The following is a 24,729-nucleotide window of genomic DNA, read 5'->3' on the forward strand; positions in this document are numbered from 1 at the left end:
TGAAGTACAAGGCAAATAGTAGTTATTTGAAAATTACGAGAATACATCGAGTATTGTCGACTCATGAAATCATGAGCCTAAGATAACTGTATATATTACTTTCAACAATCTTCTTTCAATTGTAGCTAATTTTTGAGTGAGTATTAACTACATGAAATGTGAAATTAATTCAGCACCGAAAGATGTGCAGAGTGAGTTCATCGTTAAATTATCATTCACTTATATGGAACAAGATTATATGCCTATCATTCTCTCATATTTATTTCACCGACAATGCCACTAAAAACAATAGTCTATAATTCACTTACCTGATCTTCAATAGTGCGATGATCTGTCTCCTGCAACCATGTTCCAAGAATAACGGAATCGTCGGCATGACACACAATGCGCAGTAACGAAGTTGTGGTATTCCCCGGATTTTCGGTTAAAGTAAATTCAGATACCAACATCCTTAACAGATGTGTGTATGAGCCTGAAATCAACATTTGTAGGGTATTTTTATTAACAAGAATCACAATACGTGAACGGGGCATTCCTGTTTTTAACGAATCATGACATCGCAATACCAAGGGAGAAGAAGATAATAATAAGTCACCTTCGAAAGTTTGGGGTGGTAGCAGTAATAACGTTTCGTACAAGCGTAATCTGACCATTGCAGCGGGAGCTTTTAATTGTTGACCATAGTTTTTGAGGACTGTAGATAAGCTGAAAGGATAAATTCGAATGTTAACTGGTTTTCAACAAGACATGACACACACTTATTACCGCTCACGGGATTCAAAAGGTTGTGACAGTATGAAAGGTGCGTCACTGAAATACTTGTACTTTGTATTCTAAAATTAATACCAGAGTTTAAACTGATTACTTATGTATATTGTTAAGAAACAGGAAGTTTGCTATGTACTTTGTAAGCATTGCCAAGGCAGACTCAATAGGTGTGAGAAGCCTGCGAGTGATGTCATCATTGAGAAGATCTGAACAATGTAGCAAGAAACTGTGCATAGCAGAAAGTGCCCCAGCTCGGCCTTCCAGTGTCACCTGCCAGGTGAACGCATCTCCGCGAGCTTTTTCACTCTCAAGCTCTTTGTTTGAACGTGGAAAAGAATTCCTCCAGAGTAATAACATCCTCGGCAGTAATCCCCTCACCACCGCCACGCCTGTACGTAATGAAATCAAATTTATGCAAACAACTATGTCCCACATATACACCACTTCAAATACATTATGGTCTCTTATTCTACATATTTTCATAAAGGCATGTTTTTGGCACGTGTCAGCACGTTGCAATCCACGTTGTTTTGGTGTATTTTCTTACTTATACCAGCCGCTAATCACAATACGGTTTTAATGAATTTGGACTGTTTACTCTCTGAGATATTACGCTAGTACACTCCATTCCGTACCGAGGTGTGAAAATAAGATGCTTCCAAGAGATCTGTGTAGCTGAACTGGCCAAATAACTAAATTCTCTGAGATGAATGAGATAACTTATTTCTACAAATTATTATTTTTACCAAGAGTCATTATAGCCCCGATCAATAGCCAACCAGCGTGAGTTCTGTTCAACGACAACCGGCTGTTTTGACTAGCACTTCTCAATAATTCTTCAGCTGTATTAAATATTATCTGAAAAACAAAAGTAATAGCATGCAAAGCATCGATTATCATTATGGAAAACTAGATTTATCATACTCGCATACACCGCAGCGTGATTAATATTTATGGATTTCTACTATGTATAATTCAGCGAGTTCTATTCGGCAGCGATGAAAACCTTTCAGCAACAGATAAAGCAGCATTATAATTAACTGTATGTGTGTCGAAATAACAATTTCTTAATAAGCACCTTTCCCTTGGTATGGGGAACTCCGAGAGGCGATAATCTTACGCTTCCTAAAACCGCGGCTAGGGCACTACTGTAGCCTGCTATTGCCTCCGGCGAACTTCTCATATTTTCAATTGCATCCACGCAACGGTCTATCAACGGTGTTATCTGACTTGGAACAGCGACGCAAACGCATCGCAGACACCACGAAGCGGCTAGTCTTGCCGCTTGACAAGGGTGCACCAAAACTGCTATTGTTGTTTCAATCAAGCCTGGACAACACGTAATATGCAAGAAATGTTAATAATTGAAAAAAATTTTCTGAAAATGAACCACATGTATTTTCAATTGACGATTTTTTAAAATTATTGCATTAATAACTGGTTGACTGGTTTACTTACTAAGTGATTGGTCGGATATGAGATTACAAGCGGTTGTGCCTAGTCCGAGAATCAGATTTCCCATTTCTTGTAAAGCACAGACTAACAGATGTTGGCTGAATAACGTTTCTTGATTGCAGTCTTTCGCGTTTTCTGGGCTGAAGTCTGTTCGCGAAATGACAGTTAATTTTACAACATGCCTACTTATACCGCGAGCCATGTCAGAAGATACGGATATGACTTACCGATGGAGTTCATCTGCTTTAAAATTACATGGGCGATTTCTTTGCACGCTGCAGCCTGAGCTCCCTCACCTAACAACTTTCCTATCGTACCTCGGAGGATAAAGTTTATGCATTTTCTCGAGTATACTGCATCCACGTGTGAACTGGCCGCTTTGGGATTAGCGACCAGATCTAGGACGTGGGAAACCAGGGTGCTTATGTTACGCTCAAGCCAAGCTCCTCCGAGAATTTGCACAAATACTACATAGGCCTGAAAACCGCAATTGCGTAATATCGTAAGAAATCGTATATATTTAATGTTTCCGAGGAACGGAGAAGTTAGTTGTGTACGCTGTCCTTTTCCTCCGTTCAGATTTTTCTTTTACAGCCTAAGGATGATCATATCCGACAAGACGTAAAATCGAAACGGACATTTCTAAGATTTTTGTAGAAAATAATAAGGAAGCAACTTACATTTGTTCGTAAACAAGGCTATCAATAGCTCATAGCAATAATGGGTACTAGAAGTACCTGCCGATTTGCAATTACGTAAGTTTATAGATTAGGGCTAATGGTTAAATACAAGGCTCACATGTGTAACTCCAACTCTCACTTCACGATTTACGCCCGAGCTTCCCTTTATCATTTCTCCTGTGCCTTTTAAAAAGCCGGCACCGCCGCGTAGAAATCCAGACATTAGTATGTTCAGTGCTTCATCCAATGATATTGGCTTATACCCTTTACTTTGAGGAGCTGAAACTTTGAAATGTTTCGTAAAATTCATATTCTACGACGCATGTAGGGCAATATCAGAGGACTCCGTTACCTGGCGGATTGTTTCCTTTCGTGGCTGCTTGTTGCGTGGTGGCAACTAATGCACCCAAAAGTTTTGCCACGGTACATCTCACTTCATAATTTGAACCTTCGAATGCCCGGAAACACAATGTGGCAACACTTTCGATTTCAGTTGTGCACAGAAAAGGTGCGTGATTCAACATTTCCAAAAGACACTGAAAACGAATGAGTGATCACACGCTAATTTTGGCTCTGAATAGTGCGCCTCGAACTAAGCAATTGACGTTGACGCGGGACCAGTGACCTTAACTTTGAGTAATGAGTATATTTCTTGCGCACAAGAATACCAACTTCTTCGCAATTTTTCTTTTCCACGTATTATATTTTACTAAGAAATATCCCTATTGATGTCCAACTGACTATGAGGTATGAAGTCTTGAAAATGAAAAACTGATGTTGACTTTGCGTTATATTGTGTTAACATTAACAAGGTCAGAGGTGGGTTATACCTTAGCAGCAGCGCAACGTACTGCCATGACTCTATCCGTAAGGCAGTGTCGGGCCACTTTGTAAATTTCCTTGTGGACGTTTGTAATGGCAGATCCCATCCCAGCGCACACCTTGTATCACAGCGATGAAACAAAATGAATTTCAAACCGTACCGTAAGAATGTTTACGGTAGTTTCTATCACAACAAAAAAATTGTTTACCTTCTCAAGAGTGTGCATTATTTCTATCCGGGTTTGCGACTCCGCTGAGCGGAGTGATTTTATCAATATTTGAACAGTGTCTTCGTAAGATCGGCCCATCATGCGGCCCAATTTTTCGTACATACATCCGACGCAGCAAATTGCAGCTCTGTAAACGCGGACAAAAAAGTTTTCGATTTCGACAGAGTTTGTTTATTTCCAAATTTTCTTTTTTTTTTTCAAAGAGTTGGATATGCAAACTTACAATTTTGTGGGCAGGAAACTCGGAGAGTCGTCCTTGTTTTTGAGAATATCGTTGCACTTGTTTACTGTGTCAAATAGCAGAAATGTGTCGCCAACACTAAAGAGGGTTGCAAGGCAGCGCGCTATGAGACGACGGGTCGGTGGTCCCGGAGCCCCTTGCATGTGCCTTGTGAGCTGTTCGACTAATTTTTGTTGGCATCCCTTGATATCGTTCTGCAACGTCACGTTAAGTTCGTTTCAGTGTTAGACAAGCTTTATTAGAAGCATCAAAGAACTTCTAATTGGCGTAGGTATTATTTGAATATTTGCAACGGCACCATCAAACGTTAATTCAAGGGTGAGTAATGAAATGCGGACTGGCAGGAATTATCATGGTAAAAATAATATGCGATGCGTAAAAAATTTCGACGGATGAACCTTGCGATTTTCTTAATGGTTCATAATACTAGACATTAAATTCTTCTTTATGGTACCGTGTAATGTAATTCCTGTTAATCTCTAGCATGCTTTAGTACGTAATTCGTCGAGATACCGTACCTATTGTTTTCTTTTCTTCTATACTGTTTTTTATCCGACAATTTAAATTCGAGATAGATTAGTGGTTTGCTACGTGCTATACATGTAGCTGTATTGGTCAATGTCCATTGCTAATCAGAACTGCCACTGATGTTATCTCTATCGTTTGAGATATCATGTGCCCGAAAGTTCAAGCAAGTGTAAGAATTAGTTAAGATTTATTTTACGGCTTCAAAAAACCGGGGAGAAAAAATTAAAAGAAAAAAAAAAAAAACATCAAACTGTTTGAGAATAATACGAAGTAACATATCAGTACCATGAAGTATAGAGAATGGCAGTGTGATGGGCTTGAAAGTCCTGCGGAATAAATTACGTTAGTCTGTCAAATTGTCAGAACGATTGAACAGTCAGGGCAGGACAAGCAGTTTTTACTATACGTACCAATTAACCGAGTAAACAAATTCATTATTAATGCTACTGTTTGATATAATTAAATTTGAAAGTTGATGCGGATATCTATATGTAAGACATGTGTACGAAATGGCGTAAGAAATAACCGTTCATAATTTGGCTGTACTAAATTGGTTGCAGTTAAATATGCAAACTGAAAATTTGATTCAGTTTTAAAACTAGATTCGTTAGTAAAATTATTTTCAGTGCATGCTCAAAAATTATGTTCTAGCGCGTACAGGAATGACTTGAATATCTTTTCGGAGTTTCTACATACCGATTCATTATTGTAATTTCGTAGCGAAATTATTCCATTCTCGTTTTTGTTTTTCGCGTGTACAATATCTAATGTAGACGCCATTACAACCGACCAAAATCATCATTTAATGCACGCTTTCGGGTACCTTTCATTATTTTAAAGAGTGCCTAATTCAATGCGTGTAGAGCAGTGCGTAATCTATCATTATATAAAGATTAAGTGAAATGATAACAGCAGTTAGCGTTATGTAATTTTAAAGTACCGTATAAAAATCACGGTCATCCTCTCGGTAACGTCGCTAAAAAGTGACATCAAATTAGCGGTCGCAGCTGTGTAATAGAATGCACCTAAAGAATGACTTCGTTTGCAGAAATCGATAATTTTTCGGCACAATATTGCGTAATATTCGCACGAATATTATATCGGCACATCGGTGTTTTCAAGTAGCAAGATTGCGTGATATGATGATAGACGCATGATGCGCAGACTCTATTCTGCCTCGGCAACCTTCTACTGACTTTCAGCGTTTCGATTTTGCAATAAAAGTTTTAGAGTAACGCAAGTATGATTTACAGACGTCTATTTTTTCTGCGTTCCGTACGTTTTTCGCCTCCACGATGCACAGTCTCAACTATTTGCCACTTGTCGAACTAGCATCGTTAAGCGTCGAGCACGTTCTGAGGATTTGTCAAAATTTCAAAGACCCTTAAGGGCATCGCTTGGTGTACCTTTTGCGCCGCAACAAGGACTTTGTCCAGGAAACGCAGCCACTCGAATACGAAGACGGGCCGCTTGGCCTCTGGGATTTGATTTAGCGCATCCTCGTTGAGGGTGAGACTGTGACTCAGCTCCATCATTGTGACGGTCCCTCCACCTCTGTCCACTCTCTCAACGCACCCTCTTCGTCTGTAACAGAAGAAACCGAGTAAAGAATAAGCGTCACGGAGATCTTGACGTAGATATCAATTTCCCCATCATTTTCCATCAAACTCGATGAATCTTGCTTCGTATCACTTTATTTACTTCTAAACAGAGCAACGATGAATAATAATTAACGACGATGGAAGCCACGTGCCACCGACTAGCTGTGTAATCGATCCATCAATCTGTTCTGCGATCTGCTTACACGACAGAGTATAGCTATAAAAATTTACATCCCTAGAGATCAAAGTTCACGAAAATATAGGTAAGGCGTTACTTTTAACATAATCATGTTTATCTCTTTGTTGTATATAATTTCATTGAACAAAAAAATTCCACGTGGCGAAATTACTGCAAGTGACATCTGTAAGTCAACTGTTTTGTCAATGTCACAAACTTGTACGGCGACATTTCAATTATACATTTATTTATGTTTCTCATAGCGTAAGGCATAGTTATCGTGACAGAGAGTGTAGCATGTCAAAATTTGTTTTGCAGCTATTTCACTTTGTAAGACAGCCCCTGTCTCTTGTAATGCTCGCGCGGGATAAACTGCTTCGCATGATTTCGAATTTGCAATTGGAAAAAACACCGTGCCTAATTAATGATCGTACCTATACCGAACGCTGTCGAACGATAAAAGTTATGCCAAATATTGTCTCAATTACTCGTAAAAACATGCTCACTCATTCATCCCAAAATAATGTGTAGGCTTTGTACGTTTATAGCTTCCTGCACGATAATACGCTGCGTGACCGAACGGAGCGAACACGTAGCTCTGCAACTATGGTTTTAAGGAAGAGCAGTGGTAACCGGTTTTATGGACACTGAAATGGTGGAGGCTTCTTATACTAAATCGTGGATATTAGAAGTAGGTATGTACAAATTAAAGATACAGTATACAGCCTTGACATTAAGGCAAACGTTGCTGTTTTTATCCAATAAACGTTAAAACGCGAGACGTGTCAACGAACGTTACGCGTGAAAACGATAAAGGGATACATGATTTTTGCTTAATTATCGTTTATTGAGAAGATTGTCTTTAACGGTTGATTGGCGCCTTAATTATCGTTCATACTTATGTCTCTCGGTTTTCTAACTTGTATAATCATACATTATATCGTATTTCGATCCTCATATCCGCTTTCAAAACGGAGGATATGTCCAAAGTCACGTGCGGCAAAGCCATGGTGGCCATTGAAGCGGTGCGAAAGTATACATATACTGTATGATACAATCAGAGACAAGTTTGAAGTGAGATTACAGCGAGCGGTGTGACGAAGTTGTGCGAAACGGGCATGATGTATTGCCTGCGAAATTAGCGCGATTATACACAACGGTATATAATTCATAGTTTCGGCTCTGAAAAACAGTAGTATAATCATACGTACCGTCATCCTTCAGCAGGTTAGGTGGAATTCAAATTTTTTTCGTACACATCCTGTTCACCGCAAGGTCAACACATTTTTCCGAAAACTAATGGCGTAATCTCCCTCATGATATTGCGGTATTCGATATAGTGACACTTTTCAACTTGTTCCGCGACATATACCATTAATTCGTACTCCGTTGCAAAGATACGATAATTCATAGCAAAGTATTATTTTTAGAGGTGTAAATACAAAGTAAAATAAATTCAAAGTAACGATAATCTCTGGCTACCTATGTTTCTAACAGAATTTCATGCGGTGGAATTATAGTTGCGTCATCTGACAAATTCATGCAGAAATTCGGCAAGCCATACGCCCGAATCTGTCTCTAACTTCGCAAATCAGATGATAAAAATCTTTAGAGTATGGGACGAATTTTGTCTGAGAATATTTAATCGCGTGTAACATATATTTACATCGTGGAAGATATTGCGAATGTAGCGTTCTTCGATTAGTCTTTTTCGATTATAACGGGTTTTACAATAGTAAATAACCCGAGTCATTCTAAATTCATCGTATTTGGGCGTTATTTTTGAAAAACAATAAGGAAAAGGAATACCGCTCGACAGTTCCAAAATATTCATTCGGTTTGGTACATATACTTATATAATAACTTTCAATGGATCGCAGTATTACTCGTAATGTTATATAATAAATACCCATTTAAATAACCACAAACTTGTATTAATTTACATCATGATTAGTATCAATTAAACGCCAGCTCACCTCGTAATTATGACAAGTGTAATTTCATATACTTTATAATAAGTGTAACTATACTGATAATTTGTGTTCTGGTACTCGTTTCTCTTTTTATTATTATCCTGGCTGAGAAAAAAATGTATTGCGACAAGACGGCGGTATATTTATACTATCTTAACTATACGGATGTAACAAAAAACTAAGACTGCTTTCGTGAAACACTTTGACACATGTAACAGCAAGGAATGTTCGCGTGTAAAAATACCAGGTACGAAGTTTATCTGCAAACTAATACATCCTACATTTTGACGGGAGTGAAAAAAATTAAAACAGGTGCAATACTTTGTCTTGTCATTGCGTTTTGAGCGTTTTTTCAATGTATGACGACCGCTGCTATAATGGATAGGTTGACAGGTTAAAAGCTAGATGAGCGATTCAAGACTACGATCAAAGTTCGAAGGAGATTTTTGGCACTTCCGTACAGTCTTATCCCCTGATTTGAAGGTCGTGTATGAAAGCTGCAGGATGAATACTGTCACCTTATTTTTCTCTGATTGAATAAACCGAAGGAAAAGTAAACCAAGTCCCCAATTTTTATCGAACTCAAGCTGATACGCACAATTTTTACAATTTCAGTCCAATTACGAGATCACGTGTAAAAAAAAATACGTGAAATGTTGTCGAAGTACATTTCTGATTCTTTGGGTGAAATAATTGGCACTGACTCGACATTTTTACAAGATATATTATAGGGAATTTGACAGGCCGACAGGTTGAATTCTCACAGAAGTATTTGGTCAGGAAATTTTTCTTCATTATATTTTGCAGCGTTCATATATTATTCTGTGAATGCATTAATCACGTTAAACGAAATAACGTGTGATGACGCACGATATATAATTAATAAGTTTCAAGATCTTATTTTTCATACGAAAAGTATCGGATCATACAACAGAGGCAGATTTTCGCGAGAAGAGAAAAAATTAATGTTAATAATGAATAACGTGACCAGGTTTTCCCTGAAGCGGTCACACGAAGTCTCTGTATTCATAGAAAAAGATAATTTCTAAAAGCTGAATCGCTGCAGGGCAATGTTGTACAAAGTTGGCTAGCACTTCACCATCGCAAATAAAATCGATTGTAAGAATAATCAGAATCTCATCATTGCAAACAAAGCTGTAATTACCTGCAAATTCGTTGCTACCATTTTTGAACTTTATGACTTGTAAACGAGCTTTCATATTGTTCGATAATAAGTTTATTAATCATATTTGCATATTCAATTGATACACGGAAAGCTATTCGGACATGTAATTTCGATGCAGAGTTTGCTTAGGGTAAGACCAGTTTGTGATGAAAAAAAAAAAACAGCACAAACAGTTTGCCAGATATTATTTTGCACTGCGATTAGAGCGAATATGATACTTCGGATTTAAATTATGTTATTAAAAAACAGGTCGGGATGAAAGATATTTTTTCAACAAGTGTGCGTGTTCATTTGTTAAAACTCTATTCAGCCTTGAATAATTAGCGTTTCATTATACGGCTTACATCGTATATTTGTAGACCCTGTAGACATAATAATGATAAATGATACCCAGATTCATATCTTCCAGTAATCATATCTTCGGACAAGTTTGAAAATTTATCGTTTCGAGACGGTTCAAAACGAAGGTGGATAACTCATTAAAAGCCGTTGGACTTGCGTATATACACATTAAGTGTAATAGCACCGATGCGTACCAACAAGTTGAATAAGGTCATCGTTTGCGTACAATATATAGATATTCGCAATAATAAGAGGGTGAAGGGGGGGGGGGGGGGGGGGGTTAGCGATAAAAACGACATTACATTTAGCCCTTGAATTATTTGACTGTCTTTTCTCGATATCCATCGCAATCGCGTCATTGGTTTAACTTTGTTTTCATTCCAATCTCAGACTCTCTCTTGGATCCGAGAATTTGCTCCCTTTCCATATGCGGTCCTCGATTGCCTTTTTCTCTACCCCCGCCGCTCCTCCCCTCCAATCCTTTTTTTCTTATTTACCACATTCCGCCGCTCTTCCACTAAGTTCCTTATACAGCGGGGCAAAGTATACGCGATGTGATTGTTCAGGGGCGATAAAAAGTTTTCGTTGATATATATTTGCTTTTACAACACCGAATCGCTATGCAAATTCGAAAAAAAAAAAAAACAAATTTCAAGACACTAAGACATTCAGACTCACGGGTCTAAAAATAAATTGAAGAGCAGCATCAAGTAGTTTAAGATAAAATGCATAATATTTTTACTGTGGTTAATATTGTTAAATAAGTTTGATTAAGAAATTGATACGTTCATTGTACGCATAAGTGCAAAAAGGTATTATTTACGATATCATTTATTCAATCGATTTTCACTACGTGATAATTTCTGATTAAAAAAAAAAGCAAAAAAAAAAAAAAAAAACCACACAGTCCGTTCAATCTCAAGCCGTGCTAATATTTCCGATCTTATCAATTACAAAATTTATTACCATGAAATCATACTTGCGCGTTAATGTATGGGATTATATTTATAGCATGTGTAAAACATCGAAAACTGGTATCGTGTGTTGGAATTTACTAAACTTTACACCGTGTACCTATTTCAGACGTTATAATAATGGACGGAGTGTACATTCTTACCGTTGGTGGATACTAATATGAAAAAATTACGCTTAATTTACACCATGAATAATATTCCTCATTATATTTAGGTGCGAAACATATTATTTGCATTCGCATTTAAGTAATCTACAACATACTGCATGAACCACTAAATTAGATTCTAATATTTGGAACGTAACAAACATAGAATAAAGTGCATAGCATAAATGATGGTAAAGAAATTGCAATGTAACAGGTTTGCAGCGCCGAACGAAACGATGGCGCAACATTTTGCGTCTGGAAATTGAAAAATAACTCATAAAAATAACTAAAAAGATAACTAATAAATAAATTGATAGCACAACAGGAACTGATAAAATTTAGTTGTTAGCTAATACAAGGCTGTAGCTCAGCTTTGAAACAAACTTTACGAATAAAAAAAATTTAATTTCTCTATGGCTACATAAACATATAATATTGAAGATAAATCAAACTCACACATATCTAAATACTGCGAAAAATTACGTTGCACGCGATACATTCAATTAGCGCCTATATACATACACCTAATGTTGCAAGTGTCGAGTTACGGGTTATTATTACAAACCGAATTTCTTTCGCCTTCGTTATTTGTTTCATTTTGATTCGGCATATGCAAACGTATAATTCCCTCAATTAGTGACGCTGGCACTCGTCACGATGATTTGCACACAACCGTGTGTATGAATTATCAAGTTAGGTATAAAATGCTCATTCACCGTGCAATGGCATCGTGACGGAGCAGTTCATTCGCACCAAACATACATCATGTATATTCTTTTTGCAAAGCATTTCAACCACTAGAAAATCATGTCTTTCAATTAATTTTCAACTTTAGAAAATTTACTTTTAATTATTACAAGTAATAACATGTAATATATGTAATTCCATTTTAAAAGCACCTTTTTTGAGCAATAAATAAATTTGCTCAAGTTCTCAAATGTTACCAAACGGAGTTCCGTCCGTTATATAAAACAATTATTATCCCCCGCCAACGGTCAGAATTGGATTTCTTGCGTGTTAATTAAATGGCGAATAAAAAATCTCGATGCGGCACCGCTTAAAAAAATCGCAGGGCGATTTCCTTCCACGAGGTCCAATATTACGTTAAAAACTATGATTTCACGAAGTGGAGGATCGAAAAACTAGATCAATTATTTTTTGAAGCAATCTAACACACACGCACATACATTCGCATCGAAAAAATATACGGAGACCACATTATCTTCGTCAAGGATTCCAGTCTTAAGAGCAAAAACAAATACGTATATAATATCGGTATACCGAATGGTGTAATTTTAATAAATACTGATTATACGAGCTTCGTTCGAGGCTACATTACGGAATGTACGAATGGAATTGTACAAATCTTTTCTCAACAATTATTTTCATCATTCCAGAGCCACATCAGACCAAAGAAGCAGTGAAATCTAATGACGGAAATTAAACAGACGACGCTTTTCAAACGAGCGCGCACGTAAAAAATCATCCCGGCTATACGAGCGTAGATCCATTTCGCACTTTTATTGTACGGTTCCGCAATTCAAGACTCGGGGTTCCGTGCACAGAAGATTCTCGCATATAGATACTCAGACGTGTCGCGCAACCCTTCATTCGTCTGCGCTTTAAACACTCAGACTACGGAAACAAAGCATTCTTGCTCTGGAGGGAGACAAACACAACGCTATCCAGCCGTAAGTGCACACAAATATACCTACGTATCTACATAGAGGTGCAATTTTGAAACTTGCGGGAGAATGGAAGACAAAGGGGTGAAAGCGGAAAACTGTCTGACCGTCAAAATCGTCGGGGGGAAAATAAGAGATATGCCTTTGTGAACGTTTGAAATGGATGAGCAAAATTTTCGAGTAACATTGTCGAGCTGCGATATTAAACAAACAAACGCGAGCTTTGAAGTGTTCTTGCGGTTGTTACCATGTTTACGATTATTTTACAACCATTGAGCAATTTATGCAACAAAAATTACGTATTTATTTTATTTTTATTTTTCTTCCATCCCTGCAATATATAATATAATATCAGACAAAGATATTCAAACGTGTTCATTTGCCCTTTGCAAATCACACGCCAGCGAAACTGGTTTCTGAAATGAAAATAAATTATAGCCCGGGTCGTTGGTTGACGTACACAAGCATAAACTACATCTGCGCACCTGCTCAGCCATAAAATGTTTAACATCTGATTCTTGCCTGGAATCTGTAATGTGCGAAAGAAAAAAAAAATTCAAACATTTGCAACTAATAACAATGTACTAAAACTAACATGTATATTACGAAATATTATTATCCCAATATTACATGGATATCGATATACAGTTATCTGTAATTATATACTTTGTACGGACAAATTTTGCGACTATTTTTATCTATTTTTCATATCTTATTTCTTTCCGCTGCATACTCGTTCACACTTAATACATAATCCACGCGAATAGAATCGATTCAAAATATTTTGGTTACTCATTCGTAATTATTACAATGACTAAGTAGCGGCACGACAACCTGCGGACCTGCCAATAAGTCTAGCCAATTTCCCGTATATTTTATATGCGTAGTATTTTTCTTGTTAATCATGCGGTATTTCAGAATTACAATCAGCACCCGGTGAAGTAAACAGAGAAATATGCCTGTAACGGATATCACACGCGGGAACAAATTATGAACATCGTCTTAACGTTCATATGTATTAAAGACGTACGTCAGTAGCCTACTAAACAAGTTTCACGGTAGCATAGCTGCCGAGTGTGGAAAGAAAACGACTGATGGAAAAAAGAAAAAAAAAAAAATTCGAGAAGATATATATTTTTTTTAGACTCAATGCCCGGGGGTTACATGACTGCGTCAGTACAATATTTCCTTGCTAATTACTTATTAATGCTGATTCGGAGATTTACTCATTTGCAAATTTATCTTAGATCCATTTTTGTTATATTTATTGTTATTTTCATCATCATTATTATTTTCAGTCGTCCAATGTACACTTGGTCGAATGAACGTGCAATTTTTTTTTTTTGTAGCGGCTTTGTTCTAGAAACTTTCGTATATACATGTAACCATATAACAAGGTTACAACGATCAACCACTCTGGACATTGAATGACCCACCGTAAACTTTGTTATATAGTAATTTAACAGTATGACAATGGCTGCAGATTTGTTCTCAAAAATACCTAGTTTGAAGTTTACAATCTTATCAACAACGCTTGTGTAAATCTTACAAGTACACATTGTCAGAGAATTCCTTGCAATGCGCAAGCTGAACATCATTATAAATAAATACATTGAAAAAAAGGAATACCAATTGAAAGAAATAATACAAATAAAATTACTGCGTGTAAGAAAAGAATCGGTGAAGAAAAACATGGATATAAATTTTTAGTAATGGATATTTGTGATACGTAAAGTATGTAAATTCGGCAAAAAGAGAGAAGTAATGTAAGGTGGCGGTGTTCATTCGCAGGGTAAAACTTGGCGCGCTGCTTACGATACGTCTTTCAAATACTTCGGAAGGATTTTGGAAACATACGATCAGGGTTACGCCCTTGTCATCGTTACTCAGCCCGGAGTGCTTTCCTACCGACGTCAAATACCGTGTCTCGTTATCACGATCGTAATTATACGCCGTTTCCGACCACCTAGAATAATAAATTCACCAATCGCCGACACATTTATAGTCATCGCGCATATTTTTCTGTTCTATGATTAAACGAGTGAATTTCGGACGATATTTATCACACGCGACGCTGGCAAAGAGAAAACAAGACTGGACAGTGCCCGACACCGTTGACCAGCGATAACTCATCCGCAAAAATTCGCGATTGTAGCGATTTGTAATATCGTTTGCCATATCTCTTCTTACACGCGTGATATTACACGGCTTATAATTTGTTCGTCTAAAATAGCGAAATATTACGTACGTGCTCTACGACTTTCGTGAATATATATTCAGCAGATTCGTAACGAACGATATTTTTCAAACAATCAGAAATGGTTATAGTTGAATAGTCGGTAGGTAATACATTACGTTCGGATAACGACGATACTTAAAATATACGCGTAGAATGAGGTTCCCGCATCACGCGGATACGCATACGTGTTATAACTCATACTTTTTAGAAATGTGACACGAATTGGGAAGACTTCTTATACGTACCGATATTCCTAGTTACCTGCGAGGGAACTGAGGCTGTTGTTGATATCATACAATTATGAATCGTTTTGCGTGTATTTTTTGACAACATTCGGTAAAATACGATCGAATGTTGATTTCTTTTTTTTTTTTTTCTTTTCAACTATATTTTTCACAGGTAAATCCGGTTTATGAATGACAATCCACGCAATTGTTATTTTTGTATCTTTATTTCCTCAGCGGCATTGTTGTAGTGTTCAATTTATACGATTCTCACGCCAGATGACAACGACCGCAGTCTCTACATTATTTTTCAATATTTTCCCCTTCATTCGCAAAATAAAAATATTATAACGCAGCTGTAATAGCTATAAGTTTATAATTTAGTCATCTACAGGCGTGTTTTGTTATTGTCAAAAATGCAATGTAGCGAAGAAAGTAATAAGTAAAAGAATCATATTTTCTCCCCTCTGGTTTGCAGCTGAAAAGCCTGGATCGCCCCTCTACACCGTATCAAATTCAAATATTTCCACGCAATTTTACTGTATTCTAATCATGTTGATGAATAAATAAAACTGTTAAATAGTATGATGTGCCGACCTATACATTCCAACGAAAACTGGTTTTTTTTTTTTTTTTTGCCGCAGCATGACGACGTGGTCTTCGCCGAATTTTCGCCTCGCGAATTTTATTCCCGAACCTCGAGTATACAGGATACATAATGTATCTTGGGCAGAAGTGCAAAGTAATGGAAAAATATAATAATGCGAAAGTACAAAAAACCGACACAATGAGTTATCTGTACCCTCTGATTTGTTTTCAAGATCAAACAATACATACCGTGTGTATGAAAACCTCAATAGCACATCATTCGACGGCGACTCTCACACTTCGAAACGAAATTAAAAGTGGATGAAGGCATGAAATGAAAAAGTACGCATATGCGTATTAAATATGACGTTGGAATACTGCTTGAAACTCATATAAAATTATAGGAAACGCGTTCCAGCTGCACAAAACACAACAAGCTGATTATATCATAATACAAAACAGGAATTTTATATTAATGATTTACATATCATCTCGCTACCGAGACTATTATAAATATATGTATATGCATACACAATATACATATATTATATTGGCATGCCCGTACAATGACAAGAAGAGATAGCGTTAAGCCTCGTATAAACGCGGGAATAAAACCGCGTGTAATAAACGCTGGCCTGATCATCCGCGGCCATTGCAAATGCGTAGTGCGAAATTCTGCGTACCCCCCCTCAGATCGTGTTCGCCAAATGTACGAGAGTGAGGTTCGGGTTCTCTCAGTTATCTTGGTCGCATAAATCGACGTCGGGCGAGGGCTTCTTTTACAGTCATACAAATCCCATTAATTCAAGGAATAATTGGGAGGGATTCAAAAGTCTTCCGCATTCGTCGAACTACCGATGATTGCATATCGTAAATATCGAATGAGTAAAATTGACCTGCACTTTCTGCATTTTTGCAGATATTTATAAGCTACGATGTACCTGTATTTAGCGACAGAAGCGCACTTGAAAAACTCGCGAAGAAGGTTTATCCTTCGACTAGTTTTTACCTCATTCATTTTATGGCATGTAGACACATAATCAACCCCGCGAGGCTAACGCATTCTTCCTGGTAGTGCAGAATTTTTTTTATACACGCGTTATTGTCACTGTTGCGCGGCGGTCGGTTTCGCACATCAGGATCGTAAATCGTTTTATCTGCATCTGTAAGCGAGTAAAACTTGACGCGATAACTGGAATCAACTATGAGCCCGTGTCTATTAATATTGCAGATATCAATTAACCTCTAGCCGGCACCTTTATCTGTTATAATATTGCTGGTACCTTGGGGTCGTTGTAGACCCCGACCGAAAATTGCTGGCCGTAACTAAGAAATTTAATGCTTTTACTTGAATTTTTTTTTGCGGGTTATTCACTCGAGTGTCTTTTATAAGATAAAAAAACCTCGCCATGATATTTTTTAATTTTAATCGACCCAAAAGTGCCAGCAATGTTACGCCTGATAAACGCGCCAGCTAAAAGTTAATAACTTCAAAGAATACGGAGGTGATGAAAAATAAAATATCCAAGAAATTATTACGCAAATATGCAACGTGCCTGAGGAATTCAGCTAATTTAATTCGATCAATATTTATTGCTTAATCATTCATACATAATTACGCAATGATAGTCAGGTTCGTTGGAGTTGCACGATTAAAGTATCTGTACTAATAGTACTAATACTAATCGCAATTGTAATACTCCATGAAACAAAGAACAGGGGACAAGGTAAAAAGAAAATTAATTGCAATTTATTACTGGTGAATTTAGCCAACTTCAGTTGTAGTGAAAAAAAAAAAAAAAAAAATCATCCGTTGAACTCCCTAATCCCGGAAATATTTCTTGCCTCGCGTGATGCATTATGCTTGGAGGTTAGTTGTTGAATGATGATTGAGACCGCCATGATGGGGTATGGGAAAAAAAATTTCGACCAACGTGTTTTTCACAAGCACTAATACGTTGTAAAGTACCATCTCCTGAAGCACGCTGTTAATAAGGCTCGTAACTATTTATTTTCTTTTCCACACATAATGGACGATTGAATATTCGCATGCTAACATCCTCGCAGCGATTTCCAATGAACAATTATCGTTCATGCAAACTGCGTTTGATTATAGCACCTTTCCAAATTCCGAGAAAAAAAAAGAATACAAAAATAAAATTCTAATAAATAACATACACTTAAAATCTCTTTCATTTTCCAAATTACTACACTTTCAGCACTGCAGATTATGGCTATCCTATACGTGAATCCATATGAATCCAAATGAAATCGTTTGAACTATTACGTTAGGCAAAGCTTATCTGATTATATTTACACCAAAATTTTCACGTACTACTTCTCGTACGGCAATTTTCTACGCTTTGTTTTTTAGATGCGAGGAATGCCGCCTTACCGTAATAAAATGCAAATATATACGAAGCTCGGGATAAGCATCAATTAAGATCACACGGTAAGAATGAGTAAAATCACGCATGGGATGTAAGAAAAACTTAATCTATTCGCGAACACTAAAGTTTGCCACGTATAATAAGTCGAGATGAGGGTATCTCCGTGTTGTTTTGTTCAATCCTGCCATTAGTATTAACATTTTTTCTAAACCACCGTTTTTCTCGATCTTGTATATTTTGTACTTGTATATATTATTGTTTCTGCAGTCTCTTACGCATTTTCTTCCGTCAGTTTTTTATACGCTCGAGCAGAAAGTCAAGATGATTATGCAATTTTAAAAGGCGTAATTACGAGTAGTACAAGCAATTGAAAATACTTTTCGTCAATTTAGGTCGCTACGTCACGTTTCACCATTGTCTTTTTACAATTTTCTATAGAATATTGCGAGAAATTGTTTCAACCTGTAATGACACACTGTGCAAGTGATGCAACGAGAACCGATTTGAGGTGTTCATAGAATTTATACTGCCATCCGAAAACATTGGTCGTTGCATCGAATTGTACGTGAGAAACTTTTTTTTTACTTATTTTTAGAAACACCCGTAAAATATATCAACTATTTCGTGAATTTTATTTCATAGATGCCATGCATCTAAAACTTTAACACTCGCATGCATATACACGTATATGGTATGAAAAAAAAAAAAAAATGAAAGCCATGACTTTTCGAAGCAAGTTGAAGTCCTCCGTTTTTTCAGTTAGTTATATTTAATTATACAAGAAAAAAAATGGAGATCGTCCCGGATACGCGTGCAAAAGCGCGCTTGACGTCAAGCCTGCAGTAGAAAGACGAAGAAAAGGAAAGAGAAGAAGATTAAGATAAGAAAACAGGTTGATAAAATATTCACGAATAAAGATTTTCTAGAATCTAATAAAAAAACTTCTTCACGTTTCATTAGGCGCGGTGGTTCGAGTTTCGGATTATTATCAAGCCGTATATGGAATGACACGCGTATGCTATGGTCAGGAACAATGAATACCGACTAAAGCAAAATCAATTTGACGTGAAGACTTTAATCGGAATGCCGAAAGATTTTCACACGCGTGCAATAATACGTAACTCGAGTGTAAATTCGTCGAGCACAATACAATGCACACGGTAAAAACATTAGATGACCCCGAAGCCACATACCGCCACTAAAAATCACGAATGATTGACGCAGACAACTCGATATTGCCTACGCAAGCTGATTTATATAATTTTTTGATAACGGACGTCACGCCGTTGTATTGTGGCCGGAAATTATTATTCACTGCGGTTAAGTAATTAGAGCCTTGAATAAACACGAAGAAAAGTTTAACCGACGGATGTATCTAACCATAAATTAAGTACCTACATAAATATACGCCGTGTGATATGGTAAAATGCGACTCCCAGTTCATCCTCGCGATACGAGTCGGCTTAGTCTTGACGTCAAGGATGCTGAGACGCAGAGCTTGTCGTATAAGATGAAGAAAATTGATTGGCGACGTGGACATAATGAAACTAATAATTACGGCCACACGTCAAAAAGTCGGAAGAATTGGGTAACATGCAAATAAAGGTAAGTAACGAGGACCGTAAACTGTACAACTGTAAACCTCATACGTAGGTCTCTATATTGTTCGACAACTCGGATCTCAGGATCATAGCTGCCGAAACGACGGTAACGACGAAATAAAGAAGATGCGTGTCAAGACATCCGTACGACGGAACGGTACCTACGGTTCACCGGAGCACGGTAAAAAGGGCAGACATACGTGGCGCAATAATTAAGACGGATATATGCAGTGACGATGGTCGCGTTTCATTAGTCGGCTTATATTAAGAATATTTACATCCGAAATTAGAACGAAGGGCAAGAGTTGTGAAGGTAAGTACCAAAGTATGGTTTTCCCGTGTCGGTGTGTGACGTGCGTGTTGGTAATAAGAAAAAAAAAAAGAAAAAAAAAGAAAGAAGCAAAAAGAAAGAAAAACGAAAAAATTACGCAAGTAATTATAATGAACCTGTGCAATCGGCTGTCTATCAAGAGCTGACCGTCGTCTGTGAGCAGGTCCATCAGACAAATCTCTTGTTTGGCTGATCGAGGACAAATGAAGCCCGTCTGACAATGAATGCATGCCTGCCGATAAAAGTTTTTAATTCTTCATTATCGTATGTTGTTATACGTGAATCGTAGAAAAAGTAGTCAAAATAAATAACCTTTCGTGCGTCAACAATATTACGACCATTGCACAATTCGTTGTAGCGTACCAGTTTTGATTTGGCGAAAAATTTTTTCTTAAAAACAACAGCCAGACGTAAGCATTATTTGTGTTAATTTTTTTTTTTTTTGCTACTATTAAGAGGATTTCGGTATTGTTTAATAGGTTTCTCAGGTACGTTGTAGGTTTAGCTTATTAATATACCAACGTCACTGTAACTCGTCGAAGAAATGAATCAAAGAATAGTAAAACTACGTGTGGGTATTGGTATTTATTCAAATTGAAGAAGGTACCGTCCTTGCCTTGCCGCGAGAGTCAAGTACGGGTCGCTTGATTAACTGTTTAATTAACGATTGGACGAGAGATACTTTCTGCATTTGAAATACACAAGGGGCAAGAAAGAGCTCTTGTACTGCATTTAAAAAAATCGCATACTGCAAGATCGAGGTGACTGTAAAATTGCCTGTGCGTTCCCTTACGTATCTACCATAATAGGAAACCTGAAAGCTGCGCCGGCCTCAGAGAGACCAGTTTCAATGTCAGTTTCAATGCTACGACTGCAAGCAGTGTTCGAAGATCCCGGTAAAAAGGACCACACCAAAGTACACGTTTATTGTCCAGAGCTAAAGGCTGTCTGGCTGTACTTCGAGTCGTGGAGGACGACTATAGAGAAAAGGGAATACGTCGACTTCACGTCGAAGATAATGAAACCCGCCAGGGTTCGGTACACAGGTACAACTTGTATACTGAAGGATTTGCAGTTCGGACAAATTCAAACGCCGCAGCTGTTTCCATATTTTTATATCGGAACATGGATATGTTATATTTGGGATAAAAGTGTTTCGACCGTTTTTATAAACGTAGAAGCAAAAAATCATGCAGCTTGTACAGTATGCGTGAAATTTTACTAATATACCATTGATCGCTAGAGTCAATATTTGACATGCCTCGATTACCATAAAACACGCAAATTTATCCTGCACCCGTTGGCACTGTAGTAGAAAACACTAGCAATAATAAAAACATCGCGAAGACAATTTACCAAATGACGTATGTGTGAGACTCGCCTTTCCGCAGAAATGCTTTTTGATTTGCAAATTCGGGCACATGGAAAACGGCGAGAAAGAAGAAGATTTCACGCTGGAAGAAGTTCGGAGCCGTCTATACCTGTTGTTATTTTCGATAACAGACGTTACAACACCTGGTGAAAAAGTTTCATCACGAATACATTATGTTACACAAGTTCTCGCTAAACAATAAAAATGTTTGCATTGTGCATCGGGAATAAACGTAAGTAATAAACTAGTGAAATGATCCCAAGTCGTTTTTATAAAAAGTTTACGATACAATGACAACGGATGATACAAAAGGAAATAACAAAACGAATAGAAATTCCGAATTTTTAGCAAAATTAGATGTTCAAGCAATTAGCCTAGCCGCGTATATTTTTAGAGTATGCCAAACAAGTTCCACACATTTCATTGTAAAATTGAGGCTTGTAAAAGCGGGAACGGGTGACCGGCAAAGTTTGGTTACACCTCCCATACATGCTTGACCAACCAGTTCTCATTCCGAAATTTATTGCCGGGCACAAGATTACAATTTTTTTTTCATACATCCTTTTTCTCTTTTTCTCATACCGACAACCAAGATGTCGCCGACTCTCTAATTAGGCCCTGGCGAATGCACGACGCACTGCATAAACAAAGGAAGCAAATCGTAAACGCCTCGAGTCCGAGGGGTTATTTACTCGCGTATAATTGAAGTCAGCCGAATGCTGATCGAAACTGTTATTTAACACCGCCATTGCATAGGGCTCTAATAAATTATTTACAATTCCATTATGCCTTAACCTGAATATTGTTCAATTTTTTGTGATTCACGGTGCATCGTTATCTGTAGCTACAGATTCGCGAAAGATCAATGGTTCGGTGAGTCCAACTTTTTAGTTAGATCCACCCACTCAAAACCGTGTGAACAATTTTAAGATTCAGTATACCCAGTGTATTTAGTTTTCATCGCTGTTATACTGCAAAACGATGTCATTGCAAGGTACAAACACGTGATAAATCCCAACTGAAAGCTTACTGTAGAAAATCTCGTTCCATCGGTATCAAATGCCGGTGAATGGTAATTGATCGTACGCGTATGTTATATACGATAATGTCGGTTGAAGTATAATTATAACGACGTGCAACTACTTTGTAAACTGGCTTCGCAGAATTGCAATAAGATTTTCACTCGGAGATACTGAATTGAAATGTTTCAACGAATGTTATTTCTGTCTACCTAGTTTTTCGGAATCATCTTAATTTCGCACACGATACACGGAGCGAAAGGTCGTATAAAATATGCCAAAGATTAGTTTGCTGAAACTTTGGGTTCTGTACGTTCTTCGCGGATACATGTAATTGATACCGACGAGAAAATATAAGTGCTACCTTTCGCCCCTGATGTGAGTGTACCGACAAATAGTTTTACCTTGGACCTCGCGTGTCAGCAAAGTATGACGCGTATGGGATCGACAGCAACGAAAACGGTCACGCTTCATATGGAGGGTGGCCTAGTTATGAAAGTAACGCCTCGCGTTTTGTACGGCCATTCTTACCATTTGTACATTCTTCGATATCGTTCTGCAAATCATGTCTGAATTCAATTGCAGCCGCCCGAAATTGCGGGAAATTTCTAGGACATATCGTTACTACACAACAATATTTGTTTTCTGTGCAAATCAATTGAAAGTAACGATAAATCAATGCAAAGTATAAATTTATTTTATTATTGCAATGTCCCAAGGAAGAAATAAGAATTGTAGAATTTTCTTAGAATTATTTGCAATCATTTACTTAACGCAAGTTTTACGCAATCGCTGTCCTGCAATTATTCAAATGGAATCTTTACTTAAAATTCAATGACGCGTATATTTACCTGCTTCTGCTGCTACATTGTGTTAGCAATTAATAGACAGTGGTTATTATTCGCGCACTTAACTTTACTGTCAACCATTTTTTGCAAGCAACCATCATTCGTTGACGATGCCTTGACACCGCAATCATTGGTGACAATGTTTTTTCCAGGGATAACAATTTGCATTTGAGAATCAGCACAGGGGCTACTGGCATTTGGACTAAGCAGCATGGATTTTTTCATGACAAAAAACCTAACAATAAATCAACTGTGCCACGATTTGAAATATTGTTTGTATATAAAAACGTACATATTTTCCACTCTCAGACTTGTGTTTTTACTTCTTTCTTTCTATTTTTTTTTAAACGAGTGCATTTCGATCCTGTTATATCGTGAATCACTCGATATCGATTAAAGTAGCTATTGTACCGCCAAAAGCATGACTTGAAACTGGAAACAAGGCGGGTGAGACTAAAAATAGTTCATTCGAGTTGAAATCGAACTTCCACGTTCGAGGTGAAACGTAAGTTTATGATGTAACTGTGATATTTTGGTTCGCGCCAATTACTATTGGCTGTAAATTTTTTCTATATAATTTTTATACTTTCACATATATAAGGACATAATTATACATGTACGTAATTGAGACACATTTTTTCACTGTAAAGCTGAGAGTTAAATAAAAATCATAATAGCAAAGCTTTATACGTCTCATGAATATATACGTAATATTTCAAGGATGTTGAGTATGGGACTTATAATTACGGTTTGGGTAAAAATTTGCAACGATGCAGAAGGTACTCGCCTCAGAATATCACACGGCTCACGTCTTCTTCTTCCGTTCGTTTTTGTAGTTTCGTTCTGTCTTTTTATTTTAGTTTCATGGTTTCGGCTTCGTTTTTCAGCTAGCGAAAAGACTCCTCTATATGATTTACGGCGTTTAAAAAAGATATCTACAGTGCCATGTGAAATCTGTGAAATAATTAAGAAAAAAGAGATCACTAAAAGAGAGAAAGAGAGAGCAAAAGAAAAACAAAGAAAAACTGTATAAAAAACCAGATTATAATAGATCAGTTGATTATTTTTTAATCATATATTATATATTTTGGTAGTCGTGTCGTAATTCTTGTAACTACACAACTCCGTTTGAGAGCGTCAAGTCATGTGGAATAAATACACGGTGATACTTTATCATAAAATTATAAGCATTCTAAGTTTGGTGAACGGTATAACATAAATGAATACACACGAAGTAACGGATAGTCAAAAAATTGTTCAAACCAACCTATCATAAATTCTACTATTTTTTCTAACCTGTTTTGCGTT

At 37.2% G+C, this 24,729-nt stretch overlaps 1 protein-coding gene and 1 long non-coding RNA gene across 15 annotated transcripts in view; one reads left to right on the forward strand and one right to left on the reverse strand.

Moving 5' to 3' along the window:
• The window catches only part of LOC124216790 (HEAT repeat-containing protein 5B), a 75,746-nt gene that overhangs the window by 9,905 nt on the left and 41,112 nt on the right, over positions 1–24,729 (reverse strand). For 8 of the 14 annotated variants that reach the window (XM_046621741.2, XM_069135239.1, XM_069135240.1 and 5 more), the window contains 13 exons: positions 6,131–6,308; positions 4,179–4,390; positions 3,935–4,082; positions 3,734–3,844; positions 3,256–3,439; positions 3,022–3,188; positions 2,451–2,700; positions 2,227–2,370; positions 1,847–2,097; positions 1,515–1,626; positions 905–1,157; positions 596–705; positions 309–472 (listed from right to left, as the gene is read on the reverse strand). In XM_046621741.2, coding sequence (XP_046477697.1) covers positions 309–472; positions 596–705; positions 905–1,157; positions 1,515–1,626; positions 1,847–2,097; positions 2,227–2,370; positions 2,451–2,700; positions 3,022–3,188; positions 3,256–3,439; positions 3,734–3,844; positions 3,935–4,082; positions 4,179–4,390; positions 6,131–6,259 — 2,235 coding nt within the window. In that variant the 5' untranslated portion in view covers positions 6,260–6,308. Of the gene's footprint in view, positions 1–308; positions 473–595; positions 706–904; positions 1,158–1,514; positions 1,627–1,846; positions 2,098–2,226; positions 2,371–2,450; positions 2,701–3,021; positions 3,189–3,255; positions 3,440–3,733; positions 3,845–3,934; positions 4,083–4,178; positions 4,391–6,130; positions 6,309–7,714; positions 7,735–16,109; positions 16,158–24,208; positions 24,376–24,729 lie in introns of those variants that run through there. The other 6 variants (XM_046621742.2, XM_069135242.1, XM_046621740.2 and 3 more) reach the window with 4 other exon arrangements.
• Positions 20,643–24,337, forward strand: LOC138190813 (uncharacterized). Its single transcript, XR_011176901.1, has 2 exons — positions 20,643–21,786; positions 23,574–24,337. It is a non-coding gene; the product is annotated as an uncharacterized lncRNA (long non-coding RNA).

Source organism: Neodiprion pinetum, chromosome 4 (assembly GCF_021155775.2).
Source record: "Neodiprion pinetum isolate iyNeoPine1 chromosome 4, iyNeoPine1.2, whole genome shotgun sequence".
NCBI lineage: Eukaryota > Metazoa > Arthropoda > Insecta > Hymenoptera > Diprionidae > Neodiprion > Neodiprion pinetum.